The 25464-nt window shown below is 37.9% G+C and overlaps 3 protein-coding genes across 4 annotated transcripts; all 3 read right to left on the reverse strand.

Annotated features, from left to right (window-relative positions):
- Nucleotides 1–360: 360 nt before the first annotated feature.
- Nucleotides 361–5843, reverse strand: LOC102697377 (extracellular calcium-sensing receptor-like). Its single transcript, XM_069197725.1, has 6 exons — nucleotides 5752–5843; nucleotides 4991–5282; nucleotides 3838–4668; nucleotides 3312–3539; nucleotides 2626–2749; nucleotides 361–1271 (listed from the first exon to the last, which is right to left on the reverse strand). The coding sequence occupies exons 1-6, from the start codon at nucleotides 5826–5828 to the stop codon at nucleotides 361–363; spliced, it is 2463 nt and encodes an 820-aa protein (XP_069053826.1). The 5' UTR covers nucleotides 5829–5843.
- Nucleotides 5844–10159: 4316 nt separating this feature from the next.
- Nucleotides 10160–15859, reverse strand: LOC138242210 (extracellular calcium-sensing receptor-like). Of its 2 annotated transcripts, none has more exons than XM_069197645.1 (6): nucleotides 15249–15859; nucleotides 14554–14821; nucleotides 13321–14151; nucleotides 12821–13048; nucleotides 12247–12370; nucleotides 10160–11574 (listed from the first exon to the last, which is right to left on the reverse strand). In XM_069197645.1, the coding sequence occupies exons 1-6, from the start codon at nucleotides 15461–15463 to the stop codon at nucleotides 10664–10666; spliced, it is 2577 nt and encodes an 858-aa protein (XP_069053746.1). In that variant the 5' UTR covers nucleotides 15464–15859; the 3' UTR covers nucleotides 10160–10663. The 2 variants fall into 2 exon arrangements, with proteins under 2 accessions (XP_069053746.1, XP_069053745.1); XM_069197644.1 differs by having other exon boundaries at nucleotides 14530–14821.
- A 1364-nt stretch (nucleotides 15860–17223) lies between these two features.
- LOC102697568 (extracellular calcium-sensing receptor-like) lies at nucleotides 17224–24937 on the reverse strand. Its single transcript, XM_069197726.1, has 7 exons — nucleotides 24871–24937; nucleotides 23232–23415; nucleotides 22508–22799; nucleotides 21373–22203; nucleotides 20870–21097; nucleotides 20330–20453; nucleotides 17224–19450 (listed from the first exon to the last, which is right to left on the reverse strand). Exons 1-7 carry the CDS (start codon nucleotides 24935–24937, stop codon nucleotides 18540–18542), a joined length of 2637 nt encoding a protein of 878 aa, XP_069053827.1. The 3' UTR covers nucleotides 17224–18539.
- Between the last annotated feature and the right edge of the window lie 527 nt (nucleotides 24938–25464).

Below are 25464 nucleotides of genomic sequence, written 5' to 3' on the forward strand. Positions count from 1 at the left end.
ATGTGCAGCTTGATGAAGTACATTTATAATACAGTATGTCTTCCATTTATATCTATTTTGAAGTCTTTCGGTATTTTAAATAAAAAGTCCAACTCAATCAACCCATCCTTGGAGACTTATAAACTGCACACATCTGGTTTCAGTATTGTTAGTTGAATGGGACAAACATAATTTGAGGAAGAGCTGCTTCAGCTGGTGTTGATAACAAGTAATGTTGCAAAAATAAGTTAGTATGATAACAATAATGCAGTAAGTTCTGAACTGAACCTCCTTTGTAGAACAACTAATGAAAAATTAAAAAACAACAACTGTGACAGTGTTAAATTATTAACCCTGAGCTCCTCAAAACAAACAGTACCTTCAGTTCTTAGGAGCTGCTCTCCCCATAAGGGCTTTCTTGGTGTTTTTCTCTGGATGAAGAAGAATGATGTAACATTTTGGGGCAAATATAGCGAAAAGGAGACCAAAGCTTGAAGCCAAGATGGCAAAAATCTCCACAGCATCCGAATATTTCCCAGGAGAGCTGACATAAGCTGGTATGAAAGCGATCCAAACTGCACAGAAGATGAGCATGCTGAAAGTGATGAACTTGGCTTCATTGAAGTTGTCAGGCAGGTTCCTTGCAAGGAAAGCCAGCAGAAAACAGACACTGGCGAGCAAGCCTATGTACCCCAGCAGGAAACTAAATCCAGTTATTGAGCCAACATTACACTCAAAAATAATTTTTGAGTTTTGATACTGTGTATTTTTAAAAGGCACAGGGGATGCTGTACTCAGCCATATGATACAGATCAGAGCCTGGATGACAGTAAAGACAAAAACAGTGCCTCTCTGTTGTGCAGCACCAAACCACTTCATGACATTATTGTCTGGCAGTGTGGCTCTGAAGGCCATGATGACAACAATGGTTTTCACAAGAATGCAAGATATGCACAAAACAAAACTGATTCCAAAAACAACATGTCTCAGCATACAGGTGAGGTGTAGTGGCTGACCAATAAACAGCAATGAGCAGAGGAAGCAGAGTATTAGAGAAAGCAGCAGCAGGAAGCTCAGTTCAGAATTGTTGGCTCTTACAACTGGGGTGTTCCTGTAGTAAATGAACACAGCTAAAACTGAAGCTGAAATAAATGCCCCAAATACAGATACGGTTGTCAAAGAAATTCCTAAAGTCTCCCCATATGAAAGAAACTCAATTTCCTTCAGCACACACTGGTCTCTGCTTGGGTTTGACCAATATTCTTGGGGGCATTTGAAACATATAATGGAATCTGTAAGAAAAAGAAACATTCATTCTGTTTTAATACCACAGATGTAATAACAATAGATTTGTATTTAAAGAGAAATGCACCTTACATACAGTACCAAAAGAACATTCATAAAGGCTGCTGACTGACTAGTGAGAGAGTTGTTAAAACAAAGCAAATTGTGTAAATAAAATAATGTTGGACAATTATCTAAAAAACTATCAAATAATTATTACCTTTGGGGATAACATAGGGTCCAGTTAAGTTTAAAGCATTTTCTTTTGTGTATGTTTTGCTATATTCATAATCAAAGGGTTGTTTGTTAAGGCAGATGACATGACAGATGAATTAATGTGCTGCCAAAGTACAAACAATTAACAGTAAAATCATATTAAATGACATAAGCAAACGATACATAAATTATTAGTTTGAGACAGGCCCACTGTCTGTTCCTTAGGCTGTAACAGGAGATCACATATTGGACTGCAGCTCTGTTGACTTTCATCTCCCCTCCCAAAGTAGATTAGGGAACTATTCTGATTCTGGTATTGTGCGAATTCTGAGATTAAATTTGATATTTTAGGGAAGAATATTTGTCTAATCCCTGAGTATTTCTTGCAGTGCAGAAGAAACTACACCACTGAATCTGTTTCTCCCTGTCCTACAGTATATGAGCAAACAGTTGTGCCTGTGTCGCCCTGTTTCTATAGCCAGGCTGTAGTCACTTTTCTCTGTCTGTTTCTCTTTGCTGTCTTATAGGTTACATTGCATATAGCCAATAGTCCAGGCTCTCAGGAGACTACTTCCCTTATGTTAAAGTTTAATGGAATTTACAGGACAAAACAACAATAAACCTGAATGGTATAATCAGCAACCCAGGAGAATATGTAGGGAAAGGCAGAGAGGAAGATAAACTTCAAATCACCAATGTTTCTCTTTGTATGAATATACAACATACTGTCTACTGTATGTAAAGTTTGTTATCAGTCACAATACTGTACATTCTAGCTCACAGTTCTGCTGAAATAGTGGAACATATCTTGTATTGTCTGAGGAGAGAAAATGGCAAAAGAAAGAAAGATAAAACAAATTAAAAAACACAACTGAATTAATAAAAATGCTCTTTCAATTTCAATTAATAATGTGCTAAAAATTATTTACGTTCAAATGAGAGAGGCATGTGAGGACAAAAATGTTTTTGGTTAATTTTTCTCCCTGATGTTCTCTGAGGATCTTGAGAAAGTATGGATTGTTTTATTTTTAGAAATATGCACAAGCCAACTGACATAGTGAATGTAGTGTTTAAAGGAAATGATTCTCTGTACTTTTAGCATAGAACATAAATAAACATTGGTTTAAATTAGGACACTCTTCCCACCTGTGTGGTTGCTGATCTCTCCCTCTGCACAAGGCACACAGTCGAAACAGCAGAGGGGCTCCCCTTTCCTGGTTGCCTTCCTGGTGCCAGTCTGACAGCTTTCACTGCACACAGACCTGGGGGGCTGGGGAAGGAAGCATACATTTCTTAATTTAAAAGATGAAAAACGAAGGATTGTTTACAATCTGGGAAACTAGAAAAGACAGCAGCACATTCAGATGAAGACGTGTAAATCAAGAAAGGATTCATGCAAAATCTTCTTTACCAACAACAGTGATTTTAGTGCGTAATTGTATCAATTAATTCTTTGAACCCCAATTCTTGAAAAATGATTGATCATACTGTTTTGTTTCATATTATCATTTTTTAACATGAATGAGGGACATAGTTCTAAGACAATGAAAAGGGAATGTTAAATTAGAGAAGAATTTGAGATGTTAAACTGTTCTTTGGGGGGAGGTGAAATTGCAATGTAGCACTTCTGCTTTTATGACTGCTGACAGCTCTCAACCTCATGGTCACTAAAACATCAAGTGTGCTATCCCTTTATATTCATCGCATTGTTGTGTTAATTAGAATTTGACTGAGCTGTTGAAATGAGAATTAGTTTGGAATTTCTCCCCGAATATTGAAAATGATGTAACTGCAGGGTGGATTATAGAATACAAGTGTTTTATATAGCTTACACTGTCAGATTCAAAGTTCCAGAAGATCTTGTCTTCATTCAGAGTGAGCTCTTGTCCAGCAGGAGCTGATTCATCAAACAGACCGATTGTTACTGTTTTCACAGCCCCGTCATCGGCCCTCTGCCAGTTCATCACATCATAGATTGCAAGAGCATCTCCGTTCTCATCGAAGGACACCCTGTCTCCATAGTGAGTAGTGAAGTTCACTCTCGCCACGTAGTGCAGCAGCTGGGAGAAATATAAACTAATTATTTAGTAATGAAATTAATTAATAATGGGTCAATGAGTTTCTGCAGTTCTTTACTGATTAAAACTTGTCCACACTGGAAAAGAGCTAATGTTTTCATATTAAAAAGTAGTTACTGTACAACTAATTAAAAAACATGAATACTGTATATGTTAGACTGGCATATTTCATGCTATATATATATATGTTTGCATATATGATTATAAGTAATTTAGACACATCTGAAACATTTTCTGCAGTTTTAAAACATTTTTTTTGTAGGTATGCAGTATATCTCACCTGCCAGGGCTGCACAGTTGTGATGTCTGCACAGGAGTTATTCTGAAAGGGCCCTTTTCCAGGCTCACAGGACATCAGATTGTGCAGGGAGTGTGCCAAGGCGTACACTGCTTTATACACGTTGTAGGAAGCCCGCAGTTCTGAAACATCACTGTAAGCAGTTTTGCTTTTTTCAATGTCTTCTGATCCTGTGCAAATTTTGCTATTCAAAACGTCTGACAAATTCTGATTGTTTGTATTTTCTTGAAATTTGCAATCGAACATTGTTTCCCAGAACATATTAACTAAATTATTTTCGGTGTCAAATACAGGGCGAATCTGAAGGAGAAATTTTTCCAGCCCTGGGATTTCTCCTCTGCGAACTGCGATTCCTATAGTCCCACCTAAATAAGGCAGTAACTCCTTAGTATGGAAGACAGGGGAGGAAGCCCAGGCTTCACTAGCAATCCACTGCCTGCCTCTGATTTTTTGCTGAACAATTTCTTCTGTCAGTGGAATCAGATAAGCTCCTGTAGAAAACACAGCAATAACTTTGGCCGATGACTCTTTGATGGTCCTGATGATTTTAAGAATTTCAGAGGTGTTGTTGTTACGAGGGAGGATTTCCGAGAAAGCTATGCAGCCAAATTTATTTACCTCCTCAGTAAAGATCTTCAAAGCATACAGCCCATAGTCATCATTGCTCACAACTACACCAATCCAAGTCCACCCATAATGCCTGAATATCTGAACCATGGCTTTGACCTGGAACGTATCACTAGGAATAGTCCTGAAGAAAGAGGGGAACTCCTTTCTGTTGCTTAGGCAAGAGCAGGTGGCATAATAACTGACCTGCAAATCAAAGAATAATTGCAATTATTTATGTTTTCAGCATCACCTCTTATGCTTTCTTTTTTAAATAAAGAATATAATGAGGACATTTTTAAAAACGTATTTATGCATATTTCTGTTTAGGAAGTACACAAATATTTCAAAGTCTCTTCATCCTATACATAAAAAATCCATTAAACCTATTTCAGATGAAAAAATAAAAATTGATTTTAACATATATAGCCACAACATCTTCGAATAAAACTAATACTTGCACAAAAAAATATATAGTGTAGTTAGAAACAGATCTGTTACTCAATACTCTGTCATCTAATTACTGTACCATTGGGACCCGGAAGAGACCCACTATTCTTGACACAGCGATAGAATTTGTTGACCCAGGATCCCCAACAATGGCTAAGACAGGGGGAGTCCCTGTACAGCTGTAGTCAGTGACAGAATCATCCTCTCCGCTGATCAGAGCTGTCGTTGCCCTAAGAGCCACTGCCAGGTTCTCACAGTTGTCATACAGCCTGTATCCCAGTGTGATGTTAGGGAGAAAAGCAGGGTCTCTGTTTATTTCCTCAATAGCAAAAGCCATGCTCTGTGCCAGTTGAAATCCTGTAAAGTCAAAACTGAAACAAGACAGAACAATTAGTGAAATAAAACAAAAGTACTGTCTTCATGCATCATATTACAACAAATGAACAAAAATCATACTGAAAACATACTGGAACTTATTTTGTTCTCATACAGTATGTCACATTGTTTAGAAGACACTATAAATACAATTAGAACGAACTGATTAATTAATTAATATTTCAATTATTTCATAATATAAAACAATAATTTTGCAATGCAAATAAAATATAAAAAGAATTCCGAGCAATATATGATCTTTGTCTGTTTTTACCAATATGCAATATATAATACTTGTACAACTTTTTTTATTTAAAATATTTCTGAATTGTTTTATCTAAATACTGCTCATATGCAGATAATGCTTTAGCTTATAATGTAGTAAATATGCTATTGTTTCAGGAAATGGTTATTTTGTCCCAGTCTTTATACCTACAGTAGGAGCAGTACAATATATTCACTCACCGCTCACATCTCAATTGCTCAGGCTTAGCAGTAAAAGACAGTTCAGGATACACTGTTTTAAAGTTTATTTCAAACATTCCACCCAAAATGATATCCCCTTCTTTATACAGCCCATACAAGTCAAATTCTTCTCTGAGCCTGCATGTGAGCACAATTTCAGTAACTGTTAACCCAACTAACCCCAAAGATACAAAAATAAGCAGACTGAACTGCATTGTTTCAGAAGAAATCAACGTGCTTTGTACAGAGGATAAAAATCGCAGCTATATAGACTATGTCTGACTCCCTGAGGATGACATCATAGTTACACTTTCAGAACTGTGACTGTACTGTATTTCACACATCACACCACCGAGATCATTTTGTCACTCACAAAATACTATTTCAAATTCCACTGAAAATGTGTTTTCTCGAGCTCTTGCTCGGGTAATCATCTGGGAATGCTACCCACACTGTGGCCACAGTAAAAGTTAAGTACCACAGCATCATGTAGTGTAAAAGATTTCTCAGACTGCAGGAAATACACACTTTGCAAAATCTATCTACAGAGGATCAGTAAAGTTTTTTTAAAGGTTTTTGTCTTCAAACACTTACAAACAATTTTAAAAAGCATATCAAAATAAAATAAAATCAATTAAAAATTAGGTGGTGTCGTGTCTGGCTTTAACATTTTTGAACCACAGATACTGAAAGATAGGAACAAATATTTTAAATTCTTTGTTGCATTCAAACATCTTTATAAAGATGCAAAGAGAAGAAGGGAAGGGGCCCCTAGTGGAGATCAGGAACAGCTGTAACACAGACAAGTTGACACAGTAAAGAAGGGGTGTCCTGAGTAACAGAGTGGGGACCCTCAGTTAAGAGGCACAGTAAAGAAGGGGTGTCCCGAGTAACAGAGTGGGGACCCTCAGTTAAGAGGCACAGTAAAGAAGGGGTGTCCTGAGTAACAGAGTGGGGACCCTCAGTTAAGAGGCACAGTAAAGAAGGGGTGTCCTGAGTAACAGAGTGGGGACCCTCAGTTAAGAGGCACAGTTAAGAAGGGGTGTCCTGAGTAACAGAGTGGGGACCCTCAGTTAAGAGGCACAGTAAAGAAGGGGTGTCCTGAGTAACAGAGTGGGGACCCTCAGTTAAGAGGCACAGTAAAGAAGGGGTGTCTTGAGACACAGAGTGGGGACCCTCAGTTAAGAGGCACAGTAAAGAAGGGGTGTCCTGAGTAACAGAGTGGGGACCCTCAGTTAAGAGGCACAGTAAAGAAGGGGTGTCCTGAGTTACAGAGTGGGGACCCTCAGTTAAGAGGCAGTGTTTCCTCCTGGCTCTGCAGCAGGCAAGCTGGTGAGCACAGCACTTCCAGGACCTGCTTCCTCACTGGCCTGTTCCCTGCAGTGGGATTCCAGAGCTTATCGGCCCTCATTCTCTCTCCACAGCTGCCTGAAGGTGGCAGCCAGCTGCAGGAGGTCTCACTCCTGGCTCCTCTCCTGCTGCTCCTGTAGCTCACAGCTGGGCGTGGAGGACTGAAGCCCCTGAGGAGTGTGCTCTCCTGGAGTCAGAGCACCACAGCTCATCGCTGCTTCATCACAGCCTCTCCGTTCAGTTTCTCTCCTCTCCATGAGCTCCCGGGCTGCCTCACCTCTCTAGTCAATGACACGCAGCGATTAAAGAGCACAGGTCTCTGAGCTAACTGTTACACTCAAAACAATTATACTAACGAGATGTTACTTGTTACTGCAAACTGCAAAACAGCAAAAGCATTTCAAATGTGACATTGTTTTTCTATCTCAATCTTTATCTTTATATTATGTAGGCTTTTCATTTATAAAAATAATTTTCATTTTGCATGTTTGTTTCTTTCAGCAAATGTTGCAGTTATTACAATTTAAGTTACAATTTTTTAAATGATAAATGCTGAGCAATGTCTTTTTCTTTTGCAGCTGTTATTGCAATGCACATCAAATACATCACTAGATCACTATGTGTATAATACAGTACTTTTAAGTGATACAGTTTCGTTCTTCATTATTCTTTTTATTATAAATAGCATCCATTTCAGAAGTGAAAGCACTTTGAAGTGGTCATAGAAAGACAGGTACAATCTTGAAGGATACACTATATGGTTAAATTAAGATCTTGGAAATTCAGACTTTAAGCAAAAACAATTGTATTACTTACAGTTCAATTGGTTTTAAAATGCTTATAACTCCATATCACAACTATTTTGTTCTCTGTATGCATTGTATTGTCACTATACCACCAATAGTTGTCACAGGAATGGTATTTTTGTAAATAGCAGCATGCTGTCTATGTAATGACATGGAAGTTGCATATATATTTAGTAACATTAGGTGGATCATGAATGAGCATTTAAAAAGAAGAATCATGAAACTCATTTCAATCACTGATCCATTCTTTAAACAGAAACACAATTGTGTGTGATTTTCACTGGCATTTTAGTCATTTTGTTTTCAGATATTTCTTAAACCTTATAGATCTCTCTTTTGAAGCAGTGAATAAAGCCTTTTAGTTTCACGATGTGACATGTAGAGGAGAACATTACATTATTGCTGAGGATCACCTGTCAACAAGTTAGGGATAATTTATATAAATATATAAATATATTGTATTAGCTACTATAATAATTCTATTGACTGCTCATATATAGGTGCCCTTAAGTTGTTGTGAAGATTCTTTTTAATGTAAATTAAAGATTGAAAAATAAAAAAGACTGGTTTCTTCTCACCAAATTTAAGATGTATTAACGACAAACAAAGTTGCAATAACAGCAGTACTAGTGGAGGCTTTGAGCAAATCACTGCTGTCAATCATATACATATGCTGTATTTTAACTCCTGATTAAAGTATATCAAAGAAATCTAAACATATTCCTGCATAATATATTTTCATAATTAAAATCTGTTTAATAGAATTTCCTATATACCACTATAATTGTAGTTACAGTATATGATATGTACTAATTTTCTCACACTATTCTCACACTTTCCTCACACTAATATGATCTGATTCCCCAATATCTGCTGTGAATTCCTGGGAGCCTACAGAAAAGTCAAGAACTGATTGTCATGACACTTCAGGATGTTAGATCTAAATTTGTCAAAATGTTCAGCAGTGCCTTTGCTGATATACTTTATACCAGTGGTGCTCTTCATATGAACAACTTCTTTCATCTGTCCTGTGCAAATAAGAGTGCAAAGGGGAAGGTCTGTCTCTAAGTCACAAACCTGTGCAGTACTTTTGCAAGATGGAACTATAAGAAAACAAAAGGTTAAATAATTGATCACTTTGCTGTGAGTAATACCTCTTTCTCAGTGAAATCTATGGACACTGCATCCCGCTGACCTTGAGACACCAGAGCACCTCACTCACTCATTACAGCAACTTTTATTACACTCTAACTGCTGTGCATGATCACCACAGAAAACCTTAGTCACAATCAAAATGAAATTAAACTCTTGCATTAACGCAACAGCAGCTGACTTTGAAATTTTCTATGGCATTACAATACTGAGCTCTGTCTGCATTGTTTTAACAAATTCTGTTGAACCTGTTGAACACAGTGACCATGTGTCCCCTTTGCCTTAAGACTCAAGCCTGTGTCTGTAATGTTTTGACTCCTCCATCTCATCATGTTTAAGACATTATGCAAGGCTGCAACACCTATGAAAACAATCGGGCTGTGATTAAAATGCTAGGGATGGGTCATTAGGTGACTTTATTCTGGACTTGATATTTTAAACAAAATACAGGACATCAGGTGCAAGAGAATCCTAAAGAATTGCAAGAACATTGGCAATGTGCTTTTGGAAGTAAGTAGTGCCTGCCTGTTCACACTGCAGACATTAAATCTTCCAAAGCATTTTAAATTAGAGTAGAAGGCTAACACCCGCTGAAAAGACTATTTCAGAAATGTGCTATAAGGCTAGGTCTTGTTCGTTTCAAAGAGGTCTGTTTCCTGCCTGTTACATGCTCTTTGAAAGTACAAAAGGTAATTAATGAGAGGGGCCATTTTGTCTATCTTGTCTGTTTGGTGTTTAATGTTCTGCAAACTTCTATGCCTTTTTTAAAAGATCCTGTGACTGTTTCAGTTTCAATCACATGATTGTGGATTTGCATCCAGACTCCAGCACTTCACTGTAAATAAGAGTCTCAAATCAAATATATTAAATGCTAAATCTAAATCTACTTCAAGATCTTCAAGTATTATTCAGGATATTGAATGCTTATGTAGTGGTCTGGAATTCTCACTGAGATGAAACACACTGATTCTGTTTTCTGTTTTCAGGAATGCAGTCTACATAGAAACATGTTCACCTCAGGAATGTTTAATTACTCCACAGTGCTTTAATGCTTAGTCACCATACATTAAGAGCCCAACATAAATGCAATGAACAAAAGAAACATAAAAATCATTCAAAACAAGTTTTAGAAAATGAGCCCTTTAAGAACTTTATTTATATGCAGTTTATCTATAGACAGTATATGCATACATCTGCTTGTTACAAAGCGGTACATTACAAAGGACTTTTATACTGATGCAAAACATTTAGCTTTGAATATCTGGGACACTTTTTTAAAAGCAATTAGAAAATAAAATCTTCCCTCTCATTAAGTCCATACCTGAGGGCTAAGATGTTGCATTCTCTCAATTTCAGCAATGTCAGAACAGGCCACCATTTCAGGAAAGGCTGCACAACAGCAAATTCTTCAGCTCATGTTAATATGAGCTAATGTTATAAAAAAAGAAATAATTTGGTAAGCATACTATAATATTAGATCAAGGTATCATAGCTCTACTGAACAAAAACCTAAAGGCCCTTACTTTACAGAGCACAGATTGACACAAGAGCTGATCCTGGATAAGAAAATATTTCTGTTCAACTCAGAAACACAAAAAATGTCTTCACTTCTTTGGAGCTGCTCTCCCCATAAGGGCTTTCTTGGTATTTTTCTCTGGACGAAGAAGAATGATGTAACATTTTGGGGCAAATATAGCGAAAAGGAGACCAAAGCTTGAAGCCAAGATGGCAAAAATCTCCACAGCGTCCGAATATTTCCCAGGAGAGCTGACATAAGCTGGTATGAAAGCGATCCAAACTGCACAGAAGATGAGCATGCTGAAAGTGATGAACTTGGCTTCATTGAAGTTGTCAGGAAGGTTCCTTGCAAGGAAAGCCAGAAGAAAGCAGACACTGGCGAGCAAGCCTATGTACCCCAGCAGGAAACTAAATCCAGTTATTGAGCCAACATTACACTCAAAAATGATTTTTGAGTTTTGATACTGTGTATTTTTAAAAGGCACAGGGGATGCTGTACTCAGCCATATGATACAGATCAGAGCCTGGATGACAGTAAAGACAAAAACAGTGCCTCTCTGTTGTGCAGCACCAAACCACTTCATGACATTATTGTCTGGCAGTGTGGCTCTGAAGGCCATGATGACAACAATGGTTTTCACAAGAATGCAAGATATGCACAAAACAAAACTGATTCCAAACACAACATGTCTCAGCATACAGGTGAGGTGTAGTGGCTGACCAATAAACAGCAATGAGCAGAGGAAGCAGAGTATTAGAGAAAGCAGCAGCAGGAAGCTCAGTTCAGAATTGTTGGCTCTTACTATTGGGGTGTTCCTGTAGTAAATGAACACAGCTAATACTCCAGCAGAAATAAATGCCCCAAATATTGCTATTGTTGTCAGGGAAATTCCTAAAGTCTCTTCATATGAAAGGAACTCAATTTTCTTCAAAACACACTGGTCTCTGCTTGGGTTTGACCAATATTCAGGGAGGCATTTGAAACATTCAACAGAATCTATGAGAAAGAGAAAAAGTTATGCATTCATCACATAACGTAAATGTAGTCATAATACTTGTACATAGTGGACAGAATCAAATAAGAGATGGAGGGAGGCTATTAAAACAATACTGGCAGAAGTTTAAAACAAAAAAAAATGATTAAATGAAATAAAATATATTCTTAAACATTTAAATATACTTTAAGAGAACAAGTTGACCTGTGAACAAGACTTGTTGACCTGCAAACTTCAATTAAACTGATAGCAGTTTGTTTTGTGGCTGCTGTGTTACAGTTTACACATTTACACTCTCGAAAGATTCCCTCCCTCATGTTAAAGTCCCATGATGGGTTTACAGATGCAAAAACAATTATGACTGACAGTACAACCAGCATCCCAGGAGAACTTTTCCAGGAAAGGTACAGAAGGAGGCCAAATTGTTCAATGGTAATTCTCTTTGTGTGAATATACACTGTCTATTCAGTATTAGTTGCCCTGCAATCCAGATGCACAATTCTGCTGAGATACAGTAAGAAGAGAAAGGTAGAGAGCAAGTACAGTACTTATCCTGATGTTCTCCTGGGATGTTGAGAAAGCCTGGATAGCGTTTTCCATAAGGAAAATAAACGCCGGGCTCACAGCATAGAATATACAGTAAATAAATATCTGTTTATGCTATTGCAGCCCACCTGTGTGGTTGCTGATCTCTCCCTCTGCACACGGCACACAGTCGAAACAGCAGAGGGGCTCCCCTTTCCTGGTTGCCTTCCAGGTACCAGGCTGACAGCTTTCACTGCACACAGACCTGGGGGGCTGGGGAAGGATAAGAACATACAGTACGTGATTTTTTTCAGAAATGGGTCTCAGTTAAAACAATAAGTGCAGTTAAAGCACAACTACATTTTCTGTGTTAGTCAGAAGCTTTTTTAAATTATCTTTTTTAAAGGGGTTTACAAACCTTTCCACTGCTAAAAATATTTCAAATATTTCAAGTTCAAAACACCTCTGGATGAAAATGCAATTTCAAGCAAGCAGATATGCAAATACTGAAGGTGGAAAACATGAAAAATATGAAAATCAACTTTCATATTTTATATTTAAATTAAGACTATGAAATCTAATTGAAAATGCAGAGTCCAATGTAAAAGATAAACTTATATTTTAAAATGTATGGGACATAGTGAATCTCACTGTGTAAGAGAACAAATAATATTTATATATATATGTGTGAAAAAGTGACTTACTGAAAGTGGATTAACTTACAGAGTTAGATTCAAAGTTCCAGAAGATTTTGTCTTCATTCAGAGTGAGCTGTTGTCCAGCAGGAGCTGATTCATCAAACAGACCGATTGTTACTGTTTTCACAGACCCGTCATCGGCCCTCTGCCAGTTCATCACATCATAGATTGCAAGAGCATCTCCGTTCGCATCGAAGGAGACCCTGTCTCCATAGTGAGTAGTGAAGTTCACTCTCGCCAGGTAGTGCAGCAGCTGAGTGAAAAAAAAAGTGGTGAGAGATTAAATGACTGAGGTCAGCAAAAAAATTAAATGGGTTTCTGAAGTACTTTATTTTTCATCACCAGACAAAGGTCTGTAATTATTAGCTGTCATAATCAACTGCAAACAGTAATATATAAAATACTGAAGACATTTTTTAACATACAGTAGCATTTGTTTGAATCATTTTATTTGGAAAGCATTTGACACATCTGAAACATTTTCTGGAGTTGTTTTTATATAAACTTTGTTCAATAATCTCCCACCTGCCAGGGCTGCACAGTTGTGATGTCTGCACAGGAGTTATTTTGAAAGGGCCCTTTTCCAGGCTCGCAGGACATCAGATTGTGCAGGGAGTGTGCCAAGGCGTACACTGCTTTATACACGTTGTAGGAAGCCCGCAGTTCTGAAACATCACTGTAAGCAGTTTTGGTTTTTCCAATGTCTTCTGAACCTGTGCAGATTTTGCTATTTAACAAATGTGAAAAATTATGATTGATTGCTATGTCTGGAAATGTGCAATCAAACATTGTCTCCCAAAACATTTTAACTAAATTGTTTTTGGTATCAAACACAGGGCGAATCTGAAGGAGAAATTTTTCCAGCCCTGGGATTTCTCCTCTGCGAACTGCGATTCCTATAGTCCCACCTAAATAAGGCAGTAACTCCTTAGTGTGGAAGACAGGTGAGGAAGCCCAGCCCTCACTCGCAATCCACTGCCTGCCTGTGATGTTTTGTTGAACGATTTCTTCTGTCAGTGGAATCAGATAAGCTCCTGTAGAAAACACGACAATAACTTTGGCCGTTGACTGTTTGATGGTCCTGATGATCTTAAGAATTTCAGACTTGTCATTGTTACGAGGGAGGATTTCAGAGAAAGCTATGCAGCCAAACTTATTTACTTCCTCAATAAATGTCTTGGCAGCATACAGCCCATAGTCATCATTGCTCACAATTACACCAACCCAAGTCCACCCATAATGCTTGAAGATCTGAACCATGGCTTTGACCTGGAACGTATCACTGGGAATAGTCCTGAAGAAAGAGGGGAACTCCTTTCTATTGCTTAGGCAAGAGCAGGTGGCATAATAACTGACCTGCAATTGAAAGAACAAAGTTATTGTCTTTAAAAACATGGAAATGAAGAAATGCCTAACAAATATGTATTCATGTACTGTATATTGCAGATTTGAGGTCATGTAATTCATGAATCTTGAATACTTTATCATTTCAAAATGCCATCTTATGCAACCCTAATAAGATTAATTTGATCTTATTAATATGCATTTAATATTAATATGAATTTACAACCTAATGAATTAATTTGATTTTAGAATACAAAAAGTAAAGAAATATATATTTTTAAAAAACATAGCCAAGAAAATCCAGAACTTAAAAAAACATCGACTTGAACAAATACTTGTACTGCCCATATGTTTTTCAGTACTGCTCCTCTTATCAGTCCCTTACTGTACCATTGGGACCCGGAAGAGGCCCACCATTCTTGATATGGCGATAGAATGTGTTGATGCAGAATCCCCAACAATGGCTAAGACAGGGGGAGTCCCTGTACAGCTGTAGTCAGTGACAGAATCATCCTCTCCGCTGATCAGAGCTGTTGAAACCCGAATTGCCACTTCTAGGTTCTCACAGTTGTCATACAGCCTGTATCCCAGTGTGATGTTAGGGAGAAGAGCAGGGTCTCTGTTGATTTCCTCAATGGCAAAAGCCATGCTCTGTGCATACTGAAATCCTGCAAAGTGAAAACTGGCAGAAGACACAATAATGAGTTAAATAAAAAAAACAGAACGCAGCCTTTTTCTTGCACCATGTTTACTATGACACAAGATGATAAAATTAAGACTGTCACTTGAAAATATGCACAAAATTATATCATTAATATGAAATCTAGGGACAACTGATTCCAAAATTGAGGTACTCGCTTATGCACTTACAATTAAAAATAAGATCAATAATTCTAAAGAAAATATGATATTCTTCTATTTCCATTAATGTAATTGCACAATAGGTATTGTAACTCACCTTAGGTTTATTTGTAACACATTTCTTAATTGTTCTGCGTACATCCTGTATGTATAGACATAATGATTTAGCTTATAACATAGTAAGCATTCTCTCGTGTCAGGAAACTGTGCTGTCTCAAACATTCTATCAAGTATATAAAGTCACTCACCGCTCACATCTCAATTGCTCAGGCTTAGCAGTAAAAGACAGTTCAGGATACACTGTTATAAAGTGGATTTCAAATATCCCACCCAAAATGATATCCCCTTCTTTATACAGCCCATACAAGTTAAATTCTTCTCTGAGTCTGCATGTGGGCACAACATCAGTGTCTGCTAGCCCAACTAAGCCCAAAAATACAAAAACATACAGACCAAACTGCATTGTTTCAGAACAAATGAACCTGCCTTCTACCAGTGATCAAATTCACAGCTATATAGACAATGTCTGACTCTCGGGATTTCTGTGAATGACATCAGAGAACCGTTCAATGGTGGGGATTGTAATAGTGTGCAAACAATACATCACCCAGAAAGGGAATTCGCAAACAGAATACTGTTTTTTTTACAAATTGCCTTTACATACTTCCACTGTCCCGCTATAAATGTTCTCCATGAAGTTGTAGGGTCTGGTTTTCCACTAATAGTGATCCTCTATGGCCACCGTCAAAGCTAAGTACCACTGAACATGTCTGCCAGTAGTAAATAAACAACAGAACAAGTAAAAGGTTTATTCAATGCTGAAAAGAGAAGAAAGAAAACATAATGTTTTGGCCGTGGAGCCTTCTTCAGGTTTCAGAAGGCTCCACTGCCATAGTGTTGTGTTTTCTTTCTTCTCTTTTCAGCATGTAATAAACCTATTACTTGTTCCGTTGCAGCCTAAGCATGCTGACTCAGCTCCCCACCTGTAAATAAACAAAGTTAGCAACAGTTTGAAACCCTACCAGGAAATATTCGGCGATTATCTATGCTACTCAAAACTCAGCATACAATTACAGTATGTATTTTAAATGATAAAAAGATTGTATATTTAATAATAGATTTTTTTTTTAAAAGGACTGAATGGATTGGAGTAACCTAAATCAGATCTGATGCTTGGGAATTTCAACACGGAAACCACAAAATATTTTCAAATAGATGTTATTATTAATTGAACTGAAAACATGTGGTCCATATGCTGAATCCGAAACCTAGATAAAAGTTAGAGAAAGAGAAGAGCAAAAATGTAATGTAAAAACAGCATTAAAACCTTGTGGTGAGCTATTTTAAGTAAAAGGGTGAGTTATTGAAATATAGCAATACACAGATCATAGTAGAAGAAAAAAATACAATTAAAATGATGTATAATAAAGTGTATAACTTTACTCACTTCTCAATTTCTAGAATGTCGAAAGTAAAAAAGAAATAATTTAAATTCTATGCAGTATCTGCAAAGAGAAGAAAGGAGGGAGCCCCTAGTGGAGATCAGGAACAGCTGTAACAGACAAGTTCACACAGTAAAGAAGGGGTGTCCTGAGTAACAGAGTGGGGACCCTCAGTTAAGAGGCACAGTAAAGAAGGGGTGTTCTGAGTAACAGAGTGGGGACCCTCAGTTAAGAGGCACAGTAAAGAAGGGGTGTCCTGAGTAACAGAGTGGGGACCCTCAGTTAAGAGGCACAGTAAAGAAGGGGTGTCCTGAGTATCAGAGTGGGGACCCTCAGTTAAGAGGCAGTGTTTCCTCCTGGCTCTGCAGCAGGCAAGCTTATCGGCCCTCATTCTCTCTCCACAGCTGCCTGAAGGTGGCAGCCAGCTGCAGGAGGTCTCACTCCTGGCTCCTCTCCTGCTGCTCCTGTAGCTCACAGCTGGGCGTGGAGGACTGAAGCCCCTGAGGACTGTGCTCTCCTGGAGTCAGAGCACCACAGCTCATCTCTGCTTCATCACAGCCTCTCTGTTCAGTTTCTCTCCTCTCCATGAGCTCCACCTTACAAGTGAAATGTTTATGAATGACAAAAGTTGAAAGAGCAGTTACCAATTCACTCCACTGTTAGAGCAAGTAAGTTAGAGCAAGTAAAATTAAATATTGTAAATAATGCTTCAGAACTAATATATTTTTATCTATATTAAACCTTTCAGTTTCTTTCTTTTTCAGTTTTGTTTTGAAAAAAATCAATGCAAATGCACTCATGCTGGTTAGATAAATTCAATTGCTGGAAATGTATTATAAAGATATATACTATGAATCCTGCTTCAAGTGTCAACAAACATGATCAGCTTAATACTAAATTAAAATAAGCCGCATTGAAGATATTCTGCAGATATTTTTAATAGCACAAAATAATACAGTCGTGGGTTACTCTTCATTACTGGTTCCCTGCAATGGAACAATAGCCTCATTATATTCCATCCAGCAACTCTCCAGAGACACTCCATTCTCTCGAGGGTCACAATGAGTGTGAGCCTAACCCGTGTGGCAGTGCCGTGGCCATGCCACCTGACCATAGCAGGGTGCACACATTCGGACTGGATGATTCAGAGACACCACTTTACCCAGCCAGCATGTCTTTGGAAGCTGGCAGGAAAATCTTTAAATCTTCTATTTAAATGTTGTTTAATTTGAGCTAAATGTTGAGCATCGCATCCACTGAGACACATCAAGGGTGCTCTTCACATGAACCACTGCTTCGAGCTGTAGTGTCCAGGTGGGAGGCTGTGTTTCCCTCAGTTATGTGGCAGGTACTGTGCCTGCTCCTGACAAATGAGAAAACCACAGTGTGAGAAATATACATTTCTTTTTAGGGAACAGTGATGATGTTACATTTTAGTGAATGAATTTATCATTTGTAACAGCGCTAGGAAAGTTAAAAAAATGTTTGGAATTCTAATATATGGTCTTATGAAGGGGTCTGAAATTCTCACTAAGATGAAACACACTGATTCTGTTTGCTAGGGTGCAGTCTACTTAGAAATGTTCACCACGGGCATATTTTCATTACTTCACAGTGAGTCACTGTTTAAGGAGGTCCTCATACTTTAAGAGCACCATGTAGATGCAATGAGCACAAACAAAAAATAAAAAAGTATTCAAAACAAGTTTTAGAAAATGAGCTGTTTGAAAAATTTATTTATATGCAGTTCATACAATAGACTGTATAGACACATCTGTCTACACTGTAAGGTAGAAAAGAGACTATTATATGAAAAGTGCTTTAACTTTGGTGCAAGAAGTTAAAGAAAAGCAAAACCTCCAGCTTGTTCAGTCCATGCCTGGAGAGTGTGGCATTCATCTCAGTCTTGTCTGTAGAACAAGTAATTGATCTTAGATTTGTCTAGACAACAGGAAACACCTTCTCAAAAAAAGAAGTGCAAATTGTTCTGCTGTTGTTCAAAGGTCTACATGTGATACAAAATAAAGCATGAAAATTAAAACAGCCTATTTCAGATAAGAAAATCATGTACCCTGAGCTCCAAACAGTAATATACCTTCATTTCTTAGGAGCTGCTCTGCCCATAAGAGATTTCTTGGTATTTTTCTCTGGATGAAGCAGAATGATGTAACATTTTGGTACAAATATCGCAATGAGGAGACCAAAGCTTGAAGCCAAGATTGCAAAAATCTCCACAGCATCCGAATATTTCCCAGGAGAGCTGACATAAGCTGGTATGAAAGCGATCCAAACTGCACAGAAGATGAGCATGCTGAAAGTGATGAACTTGGCTTCATTGAAGTTATCAGGCAGGTTCCTTGCAAGGAAAGCCAGAAGAAAGCAGACACTGGCGAGCAAGCCTATGTACCCCAGCAGGAAACTAAATCCAGTTATTGAGCCAACATTACACTCAAAAATGATTTTTGAGTTTTGATACTGTGTATTTTTAAAAGGCACAGGGGATGCTGTACTCAGCCATACAATACAGATCAGAGCCTGGATGACAGTAAAGACAAAAACAGTGCCTCTCTGTTGTGCAGCACCAAACCACTTCATGACATTATTGTCTGGCAGTGTGGCTCTGAAGGCCATGATGACAACAATGGTTTTCACAAGAATGCAAGATATGCACAAGACAAAACTGATTCCAAACACAACATGTCTCAGCATACAGGTGAGGTGTAGTGGCTGACCAATAAACAGCAATGAGCAGAGGAAGCAGAGTATTAGAGAAAGCAGCAGCAGGAAGCTCAGTTCAGAATTGTTGGCTCTTACAACCGGAGTGTTCCTGTAGTAAATGAACACAGCTAAAACTCCAGCTGAAATAAATGCCCCAAATACTGAGACTGTTGTCAAAGAGATTCCCAAAGGCTCCTCATATGACAGAAACTCAATTTCCTTCGGCACACACTGGTCTCTGCTTGGGTTTGACCAGAAGTCAGGTGGACATTTTAAACATTCAAAAGCATCTACAAGACAAAAAGCACCTCTGCCATTATTATACACAGTAAACAAACATAATGTAAAATAATCAAACTATTGTGCAAGAGGTTGCAAGTGATGTTTATTAATGAGTTCTTTCATTTTTCATTTGTTTGATATAGACCCTTCTGGGATTCACAGAGGCCAGTTTATCAAGTGTTCTAGAAAAATTCAGGCAGAAAATTCAACCTGCTGCCAGAGATTTAGAACAAAGCTTAATATGAAAATTAAAGAAAATGTGTCTTAGAACAATTAACTAGTGAACATCGTGGAATCATTATATAAATGCTGGAGATGTGTCCGGTGACCTACAAAGTCAAATTACACAGACAGACTTGTGTTTTGCGGCTGCTACAGTACAGATAATGCTCTTTTCATTCCGTTTTTGCCCACCTTTTGGAAATCCCATGTTGGCTTTACAGATGAAATGAAACAGTAAATGACTGACAGTACCATTAATATCACAAGTGAGCATTTTAGGGAAGCCAGAGGAGAAGTATTTTCTATATTTTTTTTATGTGAACATGAACATGCACTGACTATTATTAGGCATCAAGCATACTACAATCCAGAGAAACAGCAGCCCCTTTTATACTATTGTAAACAATTACGCAGCAAAAAATAAATAAAAATGTCTCTAACAATTCTCTTTAGGATTTTATTATTTATAAAGTAGGCACATACAATATAGCATTATTAACTTACATGATTAACATTGTTTATTTACTGTATATACCTCCACAAGGCAAGAAAAGTAGCGATGTATTGGATTTGTACATTGGAACCTAAGTTAAAGGAACCTAATGTCCTAGACATTAACAGTACAGAAAAATAAATATCAGACTTAAGCATTACTGTCTGCCCACCTGTGTGGTTGCTGATGTCTCCCTCTGCACAAGGCACACAGTCGAAACAGCAGAGGGGCTCCCCTTTCCTGGTTGCCTTCCTGGTGCCAGGCTGACAGCTTTCACTGCACACAGACCTGGGGGGCTGGGAAAGAACAAAAATTAACTGGATATCAGAATAAATTATTATTTATTAGAAACAGTTCTCAGTATCTAAAAATCCCACTACATATAAGTGCACAGAATTTAAAACATTCTATATTAAAGCACAATTAACCTGGCTATAGTTGTGAGAAGTTGGAAAAGATAGATAAGTATAGACTAATGACTAAGTCATCAACCGTCTTTTGAGGATTTGCACATTCACCCCTTTTGAACAAAATATTATGGGAGAGATTAATGTATAACTTGGGTTGAAAATGCAGCTCTAGAAAATGTGCAAAGTAATGGAAAACATTGTAAATACAAAATCTGAATTTCATCAATCGATTTTAATAAATATTGAGAGTCCTGACTAGAATTGTTTTAATAAGAAGAATAATTTGACATGGGTTGACCTACTCTTTTGGATTCAAAGTTCCAGAAGATTTTGTCCTCATTCAGAGTGAGCTGTTGTCCAGCAGGAGCTGATTCATCAAACAGACCGATTGTTACTGTTTTCACAGACCCGTCATCGGCCCTCTGCCAGCTCATCACATCATAGATTGCAAGAGCATCTCCGTTCTCATCGAAGGACACCCTGTCTCCATAGTGAGTCGTGAAGTTCACTCTCGCCAGGTAGTGCAGCAGCTGAGAGAAAAAAACAGAAAGTGGTGAATTATTTAATGACTGAGGTAACCAAAAAGAATTCAATAAGTATCTGCTTCAAATTTGTTCTCACTGGAAAAGATCTAGTGTATCACATTTAATTACAAATATGAATATATGGAAAGCTGAGAAAATTACATTTAGCTTCTTTTTAATTCATTTCTATTTCTTTAAATTATTTGACATCTCTGAAATAACTGTTTATGTCATACTGTAGCTCATTTTATCCAGCAGGCATCTATTCAATAGCCTCTCACCTGCCAGGGCTGCACAGTTGTGATGTCTGCACAGGAGTTATTCTGAAAGGGCCCTTTTCCAGGCTCACAGGACATCAGGTTGTCCAGGGAGTGTGCCAAGGCGTACACTGCTTTATACACGTTGTAGGATCCTCTCAGTTCTGAAACATCACTGTAAGCAGTTTTGGTTTTTCCAATGTCTTCTGAACCTGTGCAGATTTTGCTGCCTTTCCAGTTTGACAAATTGTGATTGTTTGTATTTTCTTGAAATTTGCAATCAAACATATTTTCCCAGAACAATTTTACTAAATTGTTTCTGGAGTCAAACACAGGGCGAATCTGAAGGAGAAATTGTTCCAGCCCTGGGATTTCTCCTCGGCGAACTGTGATTCCTATTGTCCCACCTAAATAGGGCAGTAACTCCTTAGTGTGGAAGACAGGGGAGGAAGCCCAGGCTTCACTAGCAATCCACTGCCTGCCTCTGATTTTTTGCTGAACAATTTCCTCTGTCAGAGGAATCAGAAAAGCTGCCGTTGAAAACACAATTATAACTTTAGCAGTTGACTGTTTGATGGTCCTGACGATCTTAAGAATTTCAGACTTGTCATTGTTACGTGGGAGGATTTCCGAGAAAGCTATGCAGCCAAAACTATTTACTTCCTCAATAAAAGTCTTGGCAGCATACAGCCCATAGTCATCATTGCTCACAATTACACCAACCCAAGTCCACCCATAATGCTTGAAGATCTGAACCATGGCTTTGACCTGGAACGTATCACTGGGAATAGTCCTGAAGAAAGAGGGGAACTCCTTTCTATTGCTTAGGCAAGAGCAGGTGGCATAATAACTGACCTGCAAATGAAAGAACAAAGCCATTTTTTTGGAAAAACATTGTCAGAAACATTTCTTGATCTTTTAGTTCTGAAAATACATCATTCTCCATTTATACCATTCACATTTCTTAATGAAATAATCATTCAAATCTTCAGTATGACATCTTGTTCCAACACAATTACATTAGGCTTATTTAGGAAAAGAAGAAAAACCTTCCTGAAAAATATTTTGGAATCAATATAACCTGAACACTTTATATACATGCGGTAATATACCGTATATGCCAATTAATATCAGTGAGCTGATCACTGGTTTTCTATACCATTGGAATACGGAAGAGACCCAGTATTCTTGACATGGCAATAGAATATGTTGACACAGGATCCCCAACAATGGCTAAGACAGGGGGAGTCCCTCTACAGCTGTAGTCAGTGACAGAATCATCCTCTCCGCTGATCAGAGCTGTTGCTGCTCTCAGAGCCACTGCCAGGTTCACACAGTTGTCATACAGCCTGTATCCCAGTGTGATGTTAGGGAGAAGAGCAGGGTCTCTGTTTATTTCCTCAATAGCAAATGCCATGGTCTGTGCCCACTGAAATCCTGTAAAATCAAAACTGCCAGAAGACACAAACAACATTGAAATGCATACGTTTCCTACATGTGCTGCATGTGCTAACTGCAACGTGTGCAATTTAGAACATTTAAATATACTGACATTACAAATATGCCATTCAAACACAACATAAAGAATTGGAATTAATCGTTTTTATTGCCATTTTAATGCCTTTTAGCATATTTCCAAGAATAATATGATCCATATTGGTTACCACTCATTTAAGTGACAAGTTCTTTAAATTTATTGTTCAAATTCCCTTAGCATATTCAATATCATTTCTTCTTATTATGTATGTAGTATAATCTAGATCATGAAAATGTTAAAATAAAACCTTACTACATAAAATAGTAAAAACATTTATTTTATCAGGAAACTGTATATATCTTACTTCTACCTTTCTATTAAGAAGCAGTAGAATATACTCACTCACCGCTCACAGCTCAATGGCTCAGGCTTAGCAGTAAAAGACATTTCAGGATACACTGTTATAAAGTGAACTTCAGATATTCCCCCCAAAATAATATCTCCTTCTTTATACAGCCCATACAAGTCAAATTTTTCTTGGAGCCTGCATGGGGGCACAACGGTGTCTACTTGGCCAATGAAGCCTAGTGCTACAAAAATGTATAGAATGAATTGCATTGTTTTAGTACAGATGAGCCTGCCTTGTTTCAGGGATTGAAATCGATGCTATATAGATAATGTCTGAGTCTCTTGGGATACCTGTGAATGACATCACACACACACAATACTCCATTATAGACAACAAGAGGTTTATCAATTTCCTTTTGTAAAATTCCACTATGCCACTAATCTGTTTTCCTTAAAGCCGTAGGGCCTGTTTTGCCACTTTGAGCAAACCACGGTAGAGTTTACTTGCACAACATTCACAGAGAAAACAAAGTATTTCAACACCATGCAACATTTTTGTCAAATGTTGTTGTACAAATCCACCTGTGCAAGTTTCAGTAAACAAATACTCAGCAAAGTGCCTCTACATTATTGTTTTTATCACTACATCATTTGTGATGTTTTTACCAGAAAACTGATTAAAACTATTGGTTTAAAATGTTTTCTTTTTCAAGCAATTCATGGAATGGATCAACTTAAATCACATCTACAGTCTGAAGATTTAACCAATGAAACTACAAATGTTTTTTTCTTAATAGAGAGGGATTTTTAATTGAAATCAAAACATCTGATTTGGAAAAATGTCAGTGGTAGACATGAACAGATTAGGCTGCTTAAAAATATATATGTTTCTATAAAATGCAGTTGAAGCATTTTATAGAAACTAACAATTTTAGTGCAGGCAATAATGCTGTCGTATTAAAAGAAATTGTACAATAGTTCTTATTCAGTTTGTATGTTACTCAATTCTACCATAGAATAACCATAGCATTCTTTAAAATGTGAGACAAATTTTATCTCTATGAGCTGTATAAAGATGGGTATGTCCTTTCTGGAGGAATATTTGAAATACACATTAAAACAATATATCCTGATTTTTTTTTTTTGTAGCATTTTTTGCTGTATACAAAGAGAAGAAGGGAAGGGGCCCCTAGTGGAGATCAGGAACAGCTGTAACACAGACAAGTTCACACAGTAAAGAAGGGGTGTCCTGAGTAACAGAGTGGGGACCCTCAGTTAAGAGGCACAGTAAAGAAGGGGTGTCCTGAGTAACAGAGTGGGGACCCTCAGTTAAGAGGCACAGTAAAGAAGGGGTGTCCTGAGTAACAGAGTGGGGACCCTCAGTTAAGAGGCACAGTAAAGAAGGGGTGTCCTGAGTAACAGAGTGGGGACCCTCAGTTAAGAGGCACAGTAAAGAAGGGGTGTCCTGAGTAACAGAGTGGGGACCCTCAGTTAAGAGGCAGTGTTTCCTCCTGGCTCTGCAGCAGGCAAGCTGGTGAGCACAGCACTTCCAGGACCTGCTTCCTCACTGGCCTGTTCCCTGCAGTGGGATTCCAGAGCTTATCGGCCCTCATTCTCTCTCCACAGCTGCCTGAAGGTGGCAGCCAGCTGCAGGAGGTCTCAATCCTGGCTCCTCTCCTGCTGCTCCTGTAGCTCACAGCTGGGCGTGGAGGACTGAAGCCCCTGAGGACTGTGCTCTCCTGGAGTCAGAGCACCACAGCTCATCGCTGCTTCATCACAGCCTCTCGTTCAGTTTCTCTCCTCTCCATGAGCTCCCGGGCTGCCTCACCTCTCAAGTCAATGACACGCAGCAATTAAAGAGCACAGGTCTCTGAGCTAACTGTTACACTCAAAACAATTATACTGATACTGTCCCTTTGTTAAAAAGAAAAGCAAATGGAAATCTTTGAAAAAAATGTTGAATCTTTCTAATAGATAAAGCTGTTATTATAATATATTTAATCACTATCTTCTTATTGTGTTGATAAGTTAATTTACTCTTCATTTCAATTAAGAATAATTTCTATTAGGCATTTGTTTCCTCAACAAATATTTCATATCCAGTCTTATATCTGGTAATAGGGAGTATTTGAAAATCCAATAAGGTATTATTATTTATATTTTTAATCTTTTAAGTATTTCATTTTTCCACTTCTTTTTTAATTCAATTTTAATCTTTATAACAAACTGCTAAAATTTCTAATTTTGTATTTTAATACCCACTGTCATGTTACCCTAAGAATAAAAACTGC

This window comes from Lepisosteus oculatus, chromosome 13 (assembly GCF_040954835.1).
Source record: "Lepisosteus oculatus isolate fLepOcu1 chromosome 13, fLepOcu1.hap2, whole genome shotgun sequence".
Lineage (NCBI taxonomy): Eukaryota > Metazoa > Chordata > Actinopteri > Semionotiformes > Lepisosteidae > Lepisosteus > Lepisosteus oculatus.

Coding starts and splice junctions, on each gene's coding strand:
- LOC102697377 (XM_069197725.1), bottom strand. CDS start 5,828: ATGTTTGAAATAAACTTTAAAACAGTGTATCCTGAACTGTCTTTTACT. Junction 2,750..3,311: donor GGAACTTTGAATCTGACAGT/GTAAGCTATATA, acceptor TTCCTTCCCCAG/CCCCCCAGGTCTGTGTGCAG. Junction 1,272..2,625: donor AGAGATCAGCAACCACACAG/GTGGGAAGAGTG, acceptor TTTTTCTTACAG/ATTCCATTATATGTTTCAAA.
- LOC138242210 (XM_069197644.1), bottom strand. CDS start 15,463: ATGCAGTTTGGTCTGTATGTTTTTGTATTTTTGGGCTTAGTTGGGCTA. Junction 14,152..14,529: donor GCCTCTTCCGGGTCCCAATG/GTACAGTAAGGG, acceptor TTTCAATTGCAG/GTCAGTTATTATGCCACCTG. Junction 12,371..12,820: donor GGAACTTTGAATCTAACTCT/GTAAGTTAATCC, acceptor ATCCTTCCCCAG/CCCCCCAGGTCTGTGTGCAG.
- LOC102697568 (XM_069197726.1), bottom strand. CDS start 24,937: ATGAGCTGTGGTGCTCTGACTCCAGGAGAGCACAGTCCTCAGGGGCTT. Junction 23,416..24,870: donor TCAGTCCTCCACGCCCAGCT/GTGAGCTACAGG, acceptor ACATTTTTGTAG/CACTAGGCTTCATTGGCCAA. Junction 22,800..23,231: donor GAGCCATTGAGCTGTGAGCG/GTGAGTGAGTAT, acceptor GTCTTCTGGCAG/TTTTGATTTTACAGGATTTC.